General features: G+C 25.2%; 1 protein-coding gene across 1 annotated transcript; it reads left to right on the top strand.

Annotated features, from left to right (window-relative positions):
* The first annotated feature begins 6,289 nt into the window (after window positions 1-6,289).
* On the top strand, window positions 6,290-7,483 carry LOC145841386 (spermatocyte protein spe-26-like). Its single transcript, XM_082948750.1, has one exon. It carries the CDS (start codon window positions 6,290-6,292, stop codon window positions 7,481-7,483), a length of 1,194 nt encoding a protein of 397 aa, XP_082804876.1.
* The last annotated feature ends 2,312 nt before the right edge of the window (window positions 7,484-9,795 follow it).

Here is a 9,795-nt window from a genome sequence, read left to right as displayed (position 1 = left end):
ATAACAAATTACGTATATCGAAAGCTTTACTTTATACCCAAATTCTTGTCAACAACAGTGTACGAAACCTTGGCAATAATTTGAAAAAACTGTAACTATTAAAGTTCTAACATATAAGTTTAAAACACGTGATAATAATAAAGTCATAAGTATAATAGTTTGAAATTTCAATTGTATTAAAAACATTTATGAATATATTTTAAAAAACTACAAAAACAAAACAAAAAAATGTTTTTTTTTTCTTTGAGCTTAAGTTATTGTATCAAACTGAAATCACACGTCAAAATCCTTAAATTTAAGGACAATATATACCTTTTATGCTGCCTTAATTTAAATAATTTTTTGAATACTGAATCTAAAATCAGTGACTCAAGTGCAAATTCACATTATTTGATAAAATAAGCTCATTAAAAAAAAAATTGGACAAATAGTATAAGTAGCAGGAAATGTCAAATATTTTATAAAAGTTAAGTACATTACTAGTGTTTTGTTATCAATTTTGTGTATTAAACAAAATTTAAAAATCAAAATGTTTTTCTATAAAATTTTGATTCAAAAAAGCTAGTGACTAATTTTTAGTTATAATATAGTTGAAATTATCAAAAAATAATATATTATTTAAAGAATATAATTTCTATTATTATCTTATTTCGAATGTGTTAAATTTTTCCCAAACATTAATTATTAAAAGCCTCACTTTATCTATTATTTGATTTATGTTAGTAAACACTTGTAAATTATTTTTAGATTAAATTTGTAAAGTCACTATCCTAGTTTTCAAATTTTACTGTCTTTTATTATTTATACCTAAACTTTTAAAAAGCAGCATGTTTAAAAGTAACATATAAAAATCTATAAACCAAAGCTTACTTATAGTTAAATTTAATTTATTTTAAGCATGCCACTAATAATATCACATGCTTAAATCTATTAGTAGGAAGGTACATATAAATTGTGTACTTAAATTTTATATATGAAAGTCCACATTTCCTTATTCTTAAATCCACATTCATAACCCATATTTCCCAGCTCAGAAGTGTCACTTACCTAAAATAACCTAGAATTTGACAATTTAGGCTTAAAAAAACCTGGAAAAATCTAGAACTTGAGAAATTTTGAAAAAAAAAAGAAAAATATGAAATTTTGTTCAAAATCAATAAAAAAATCTGGAATTCAAAAAACTTTCACATGTTTAGTATAAAAACTTTGACTTTCCTCAATAATATATATATATTTTTTTTTTTTCAACTAAAACTTTTATTCTATTTTTAAATATATTAAAGTAGCTTTACAGAATCTTTTCAATGTTTTACTACTATTAAATAAAATTTTTTACCCTAAACTAAATTTTAAACAAAAATAGACTCGAAATGTGTACTTATAAAAACGTGGAAGAAATTTAAAAAACCTGGAAGAGTTTTGGAAAACCTGGATAAATTTTTGAAAAAACTATGGCAACCCTGCCAACTCCTTTGTGGGTATTAAAAAAATGGGAACGTAAGCAGTAAAGGGGCTAAAGGAGGGCCATAAGTAGTAAAGGGACCACAATGGGGCAATAAGGTCATAATTTGCAATTATTCTTGAGTTGATGATAAAGAGCAAAATTTAAAGAAATTTAGGGACCATGAGATGTTAAAGTGACGCCACAAGGCCATGACTTAAGATTTACACTAAATATTATGAAATTGATGATGAAAAGCAAAAATATAGGTCTTAAGCTTTTTTAATTATAGATTTTTGAGAAATCTCCTCGGAGGTAGCAATAGGTTTTTTTTAGTTTAAAAAATAAAGCAATTTGAAAAAGAAAAAGATTTAGAAATCATGATTTAAAGTTGAATGAAATTAAAATCAACAGTTTAATATACATATCCTTTAATAATTAATTTTGTCAATTATACATGCTTGCCAAGAAACCTGGACTCACTTAAAATCATGTAATTTGCCAATTTAGGTTAAAGAAAACTGGAAAATCCTTGAAACTTTGTAAAAAAGGGAATTTTGAACAAAAATCACTTAAAACAGTGGAAATTTTAACAAAATAAACATGTTAAGTAGTAACATTTAAATTTGACACTAAAATTCTACGATATCAATTTTGTTTTTATCACAAACTTATATATAAAAAAAAAACATTTTAAGTTGCTTCAAAGTATCTATTCAATGTTGTTATACTACTTAATGAAGTTTTTAACACTAAACTTAGTCTTTAAACTAAAAGTAGACCGAAAAAAATGTACTTTTAAAATACATTAAAAAAAACTTTAAAAACCTGAAAGAAATATCTCAAAATAAATTAGTCAACCCTGGTTATAAAACCTTTTATCTCTTTGTTAATTTAGTAAGATATCTTAATAACATATTTTTGTAATAACTGTTTAAAAAGTTATAAGTCATGCTTACCTCAACTAAATCAAGTTAGGACTCTTTTTTTATCATTTAAGTTTTATTGTAAAGCTTTAACTTTGTTAGTTCTAGTTTTTTAAAAGTAAATAAATATACTTTTATGGAAATTAAGCAACATATTTTTTTAATAAAAAATCATCAATTTTATTTAGCAGAATGTAACTTAAAAGCTAGAAAACATTTTCATTAAGAGCAAACATATTTAATTTTGCTTCTATATTTTACGTAGGACTGCTACTTTTTTAGGATATTTAAATTTGGCATTTGATAATTAACTCTAATAATTAGGTCAAATTTATTGCAAACAAGTTTGTTTAGAAACTGTTAAATGACTCAATAATTGATATAATTAATTGAAAAATTATAACTAAATGTAAGTATTATAACAAGAATAATGTTTTATTGTTGCTTTTGTATAAATATATAGCACCTTTTCAAATGGTAATGTCGTAGTATCAACTGAAACAGATTTTCTATGAGATTTCTTAATTAAAATTAAAGATACGATAAAACACTTTTTGATAGGGAACTACGTTTTAATTTTTTCTTAGAAAATGAGAATATATAGTTTATTTAAATTTTTAATTGTATTTACAATTGTACTTTAAACATTTAAAAAATGCTAAATTATAATAAAATATCATATTGATTTATATTAATACTTTTTATCGTGTAAAAATGATTGTAAAAAACTGAGGAAATATTTTTATAGCCCTTTATTTTTCAAAAAACTATTTATTTTAGAGTATGACCATGTATTTTATAAAACATCTGTAAATAAAACCAAGTTTTAAAACAAACATTTTTATATACAAACTAAATTTATGTGTAAAAGGATATCAAACTGCATTTGATAACTATTTAAATTTAATGGAAATCTTTAAATTAAAGCTCTTCTTTATCCTAGTGTTTAAGAGAAAGCTTGCAAGGTCATGTGTTTTACTGATACAAGATAAATAGAGTAAAGATAAGGAGAAATAAAGAGCAGACAAAATACAGTAATCCATTACTAATGTAATGTTGAATAAAGTTAAGATCCAGCAACAGAGAGTGGTGGGAGCATTTGTAGCCACAGCCTGCTGCAGTAAACATGATATTATGGAGTAGACATTTATATTGTTTTGTTGAGTTATATAAAATATTTTTTTATGTTATTTTTCATAACCTTTTTTTTTGCTTGCACTTCAAGTAGTTAGATCTTATTTTGTTTTACTGATTCTCTAAGCATATTCCTGTTAGATTACATCTTGTGTAAAAATTTGACCACGTTTGAAAGTATTTTCTAAAGAAAAATATTTTTTAAATATTTGTTAAGGTTTGTTTTCTCTTAAATATAATACTCTATCATGCCTAGTTTAATATAGAGTAGCCCTTTGTATTATTAGTATCAGTATTAGTTAGTTTTATGTTGTTTTGTTGAAATGTTTTTAATTTTTGTTGTTTTTAATATTCTTTTTAAATACTTTATAACCTTACACATGCTTTTACTTACTAAAAATCACAAAAAAAGTTGTATATAAAACTATTAGTTATTGGTAAGGAGTGTAATACTCACAAAGCGACATTTTTACACGAAGAAAATTTTGAATGGCATCAATTTTGCACAAGGGCTTACTTTTGTACTAATACAGTTTAGCATAAATGGAAAATTAAAAAATAAAAATTTATTATATATATCCTCAGTCGTTAGATTTTTTATTGTATTTTAACTTATTTATTTATAGTTTTTATGTTTCTTATTTTTTAGTTAACAATTTTTATTATGTATATTGATATATACTTTTTCTATTACTTTTACCACTAACCCTTACCCTAGGCTTAATACTCATTTTTGTTTTTGGTACTTTTTTTAGTTTTGTTTTAAACTCTCTTTGCAATGTACTTTAGTTTTTATTTTAACTGTCACTGTTATCCTTATCCCTTACCCTCGGTCAGTAACTTGTTTTTTTTTAGATATTTTTTATTACTCTCATGCGAAAATGACCCTTAGTGCATAAATGTTTTCGTGCGTATTTGAATTACTGACTAGTTTATGATATACGAAGAATCTACTTGAGTCTTTAAAATGTTTGTTTTTGTTTTAATAAAATACATTAACAATCATAAATGTTCAAAATAATAATTTATAATGTTAAAAATATACTACACTAATTATCAAAAAGTTAAAAGATTTTGTTGTAAAGCCTAAAATATTATACAAAAATGTAGTTAAGGACATATTTATTTGTTATTAAAGTTGATAAGTACAAAATTTTTATTATCTATAAAAATAACCAGCACTTATAAAATGGAAAATAAAATTTTTAAAGTATCGGACTTCAATGAAATCCATAAAAATAGAAGTGAATTGAAAGTTAACAATATTTCAAAAAACTTAAAAAAACGGCGAGAAAATTTTCAAAAGCTATGCAGAGAAAGTTCCCCAACTGTCTTCAAGGAAAGAGATTTTAGTGTAATATATTCTCAAGCAGGTATATTTTGTAATATGAATAATAGATTTAGTTTTAAATTAATATATTTGTATATTATGTCTAACTAAAACGGGAACGGTTCAGAAAAGCACGGGTGACACTTTAACAGAGAGTGACACTTCAGCACGTAGTGACAATTTAGCACGGTGTGACACTTCAGCACAAAGTGAAACTTTAGCACAGAGTATTACTTTAGCACGGAGTGACACTTTGGCCGAAAAATGAAATTTTAGCACAAAGGTTTTTTGCAATATTTTTCTTTGCTTAAATAACATTAGGTACTGTATTATTTAAAAATCTAAAAACGAACTATGCAACTTATAAATAAAAAGTTAGCAAGCTTTAAATTAGTTACAAGTTTAAGCTTTAGTTCATACTATAACAAAAATAAATTTTAAATTTTAAAAACCTGTTTTACTGTTTAATTTTAGATGAAAATGTTTTTATACTTTTACTTTAAAGTTTACGCTATACGATTATTTTAACAAAGCTAACAATAAATACAAGCTTTAGGGTTATTTAAACTTTTTTAAATGCGTTAATTAACTTTAATACGGCTAAACTTTTAGCGTAAGTTTTAATTAAAAAGTGAGGTATACAAATATTAAAAATTATTATACTTCGTTTTTAGCTCATAGTAAAAAGTTTATTTATAATTTTTTTAAGACGATATTTTTTATAAGTGTTAAAACTAATTTTCACAACTATTTGTTTGTTTTGTTAAGTATTTTAAATAATTAAACATTATTTAAATAAACTTTTCAAAAGATTTAAAATTATTTCAGGCAAAAATGTCACTCCGTGCTAAAGTGACACTGTTCTTTTCTGACACTTACCAAATTAAAACATATATAATGAAGTATGTATTTAAAAAGAAAAACAGCATTGTATCACTTTTTATTAAGCAGTTATTAAGCTTTGAATTAATTATGTGGTTTCTTAGAACTGTTTTGTAAAACACTTGTATTTTGTAAAAATAATGTATGTATACACAAGAATTACTTTTTTCTTAAAATCATCTACAAAGAAAATCTCAAAATATTTTTAAAGACACTGAAAAATGGACAGTATATTGAAGTGTGCTTGATATTAATACTATCGAATAAACAACCTTATTGCAGTTTTGTTTTTATTAGTGTTAAAATAAATAACAACTTTCAGGTACCTTTCCGGGAGATGTGATAAAATACTTGAAAGTTATGAAATTTAACCAAATAAAATTTGATAAAAATTTGGAAGATAGTGTGCTTAAACTCATGAAGAGTAAAATAAAACTCCAAAACGTAGCAACTTTTTATTTTTTGTCTAAACTTTACAACTTGAATGACCTTTCTAAATTGACTTTAAACTTTATTCAACTTTGGTTCACAACAGTTGCCGAAACTGACAACTTCTTAGAGTTAGATTTTTCACTGATGAAACGAATTATTTCAAGCTCTAACTTACACATCACTTCAGAAATTGAAGTTTTCTCCGCGGCAAATGAATGGGTAAGTTACAGGCTTGATGAGAGAACCAAACATGCAAAAAATGTCTTATTACTAATTCGCCTCCCTTTACTGACAAAACCTGCTCTGGTACAAGTTTTAAACAAATCCACATCTTTTCATGAAGCTGATGAGTGTCTAGCACTAATAAACGAGATACTTGAGAATATAGAATCGTACTATAAACACTTGCCAAGTTCATGTTTCACAACGAGGCATTACAAGGAAAACAACTTTGATATCTTGCACTGCGGAGACTATTTCTCATCGGTAGACAGCGATGTTGATATAAATACAAGTTTCGTGGACAAAATAGATGGTAGAAATCTTATTAGATGTAGAAAAGCTAGTTCGCTCACAAAAAACCGTCGTTTTCCATATCGTACCACACCAGTGGTATATTTAAAAGGTCATGTTTACTTGTTAGGATGTTCACACGATGAAGGTAGAGATTTAAAAAAAATTGAAAAATACTCAACTGCTACTGATTCTTTAGAAGTTGTAGGAGATATGTTTGATGATCGTGTTTGTTATTGTGCTTGTGGCTTTATAGGTAAAGTTTATTTTATTGGAGGTGAGTTGGCAAACAAAGATACAGCAACTTGTATTTTTTTTGATACAAATGACAACACATGGGGTAATGTCGCAAGCATGAAAGAAGCTAGATCAAGTGCAGCTTGCACAGTATTTGAAGAAAGAATTGTTGTTTCTGGTGGATTTAACGGTGGGTCTTTAAACACTGTTGAGGCATATGACCACATAGCTGATGAATGGACATACATGCCCAGCATGAAAGAAAGAGCATCGATGCATAGTTTAATTGCTATAAAGAACAAATTGTTTGCGATAGGATCTGGTAAGAAATTCCTTGAAATGTACGACTCTACATCAAACGCATTTGTATTTATTAATCATTACCCAACCTATAGATCTGGCATGTATTCTCCATATTCTTGGCTCACTCACGCCATAGGTATGGGGAGAAAAGTTTTAGTTTTTGAGTTTGAAGCATCTGAAGTTCTTTGTTACGATGCTGACAAAAATGAATGGTCGATTGAATCTTGTCGCACGGCAACAGACGGTAGCAACTTCTTTTTGACGATTCCAAAACTGGAGATATGACATTTTAACTCGCAAAATTAAAACGTCAACACCCGTTTAGACAATAAAAAGTTTTTTATGAACCTTATGAATAATAATTTATTCTGAGAAATAGTATAGAAAAATTTCTTTTCTATTTGAAAAAATTGTAAGTGTTAATGTTTTCATATTAAAAATTTTAAAAAAATATTAAATTATCTCAAATATTTACAATTTTTTGGTATGTTTAATATAAAGATAAGTATGTAAAGCTAAAATACTAATTAAAACTACAATTTGAATTAAGTAAAAAGCGCAAAAAATATCATAATTTTATTGATTTTAGAAAAAAGCTAACTACTGCGTTTTCAATATTTTTATTAAGTGTTTCGCTAATAAATTACTTTTTAAAATGTTTTTTATTCTTCTAAGTTATATAAAATGATTAATTTTTTCGTTGTTCTTTACTGTAATTTTTTATGCTACTGACTTTATTCTTTAGCAGTATATTTCACTTCGTACCAGTACAATTAAAAAAAAAAAAAAATTATTTTTATTTAACTTAGAATAAAAATACTTAAAAAAATTTTAATATGTAGAAAATGACAGAAATTAGCAAAAAGTAGTAAAAAATTTATTACCATTTGTAACTTAGTTAAAAAAAACAGAAAATAATTTATTTTGTTATTTAGACGAAGCTTTCCAACAGTAAATTTATATCGTTATCAAGGTAAATAAAAACTTCAAACCTAATAAATAAGTTTTTAATTTAAGAGTTGTATATCAGGTAGTATGACGTGAACGAAAAAAAACTAATGTGCTTAAAAATAACAAAAAATAAGTAAAAGTATAGGGACGCTCTCAGTTCAAACCCGCATACAATGCTCCATAATTCCCGACTCGAATCAATTTACGCGTAACTAATTTCCAATCGATTCAACTACCCTCTGAAACAAATACTATACGATCAATGCCCACCTAATACCCAAATACTCCCACTTAATCAATTTTGCATGTCACTTTAGTACAGTGACAGTTTTATACATTGTCAGTTTCGCATAGGTGACAATTTTCCACGAATCATCCCTTTTTTATAACTAGATTTTGCACAAAGCGTTGTGTTTGCATGTATTCATCTTTCCGCAAGAAAAATTCTTAAAGCCAATTTTCTCTACAACCTTTAAAAAATCTTTAAAGGCTGTAAGGTTACCTATATACTAGCTTATTAAACAATTGTAGTTTAATAGATAAATATATGCTATAAATTCTGTTATATTAACAATATTAAAATTTAACAAAATAAACTACAAACAAGTTCGTTATAAAATTAATAAACTTACGTTTAAGTTTAAAATAAACTTCATTGTACTTGAAATAGAGTTTGTTTAATTTATTAAAAGTTAACACAATAAAAAAAAAGCATTTCCAAAAAACTAAAAAATTAAAGTCTTAAGCTTACTGTTTTTTATATTCGAAAAATAAAAATTGATTGGAAATATATCAGAACTTGTTTACTTTGTTATAGATAAGCAACACAAACACATTATACCTATCATTTTTAATGATAAAATAACTCTTCATTTTCTCAATTTCGCAGATGAGTATTTCTTAAAATAGGAAAAACAGTAATGCTTCAAATTTACTTTTCTCAAAACATAAATATGATACTAATAGTTTATTGGTTTCACTTGTATTTTTTAGTAATTAAACCACTAGTGTAACTAAGGGGACATCAACCAAGCTGATCAGTTGTTTGATTTTATCTTTCTGATATTTATCTTTGATTTATCTTTAAATTTTCTGATATTTATCCTGAACCGTCAACATCTACACCTAGATATTTAAACAATGCAAATTGCTCATTAGGTATAGGGTTGCAATTTTCTTTATAAAAACTATTAAAATTTAAAAGAACAAGGTTCATCATTAAACTTTAAAAGAATATTTAGTAAAAAAAAAACCTTATAAAGTTTTTATCAAAAGTATTGTTTTCGTTATACTCAAACCTTAAGCCAAAATAGTTATATAAAGAAAGTTAGGGCAATAAACTATTGTAAATTTTAAGATACGATATGGGATGTTACCAGTTTTTTAAATACTAAATTGTCTAAATATTATAAAAACAAGTTAATAAAACATTATTTTTTAGCTTGCAAATTTAGATAAGTACACATAAATAAATAGTTAGAGATGTTTTACAGTCTATAAAATATATTTTTCATCTAAGTTAATTGTAGCAGAGTAAACCTTAATTTTCAAGTAAGTTGCTAATTTAACATTTTTTAAATACTAATTATTGTAAGTTATAAAAAAATAAAATATGCTATCAAAAATAGTGTGATAGTTGTATTGTT

This window comes from Thalia democratica, chromosome 1, assembly GCF_965202585.1.
Source record: "Thalia democratica chromosome 1, ktThaDemo2.hap1.1, whole genome shotgun sequence".
Classification (NCBI taxonomy): domain Eukaryota; kingdom Metazoa; phylum Chordata; class Thaliacea; order Salpida; family Salpidae; genus Thalia; species Thalia democratica.
This window is presented reverse-complemented; position numbering and strand designations above follow the sequence as displayed.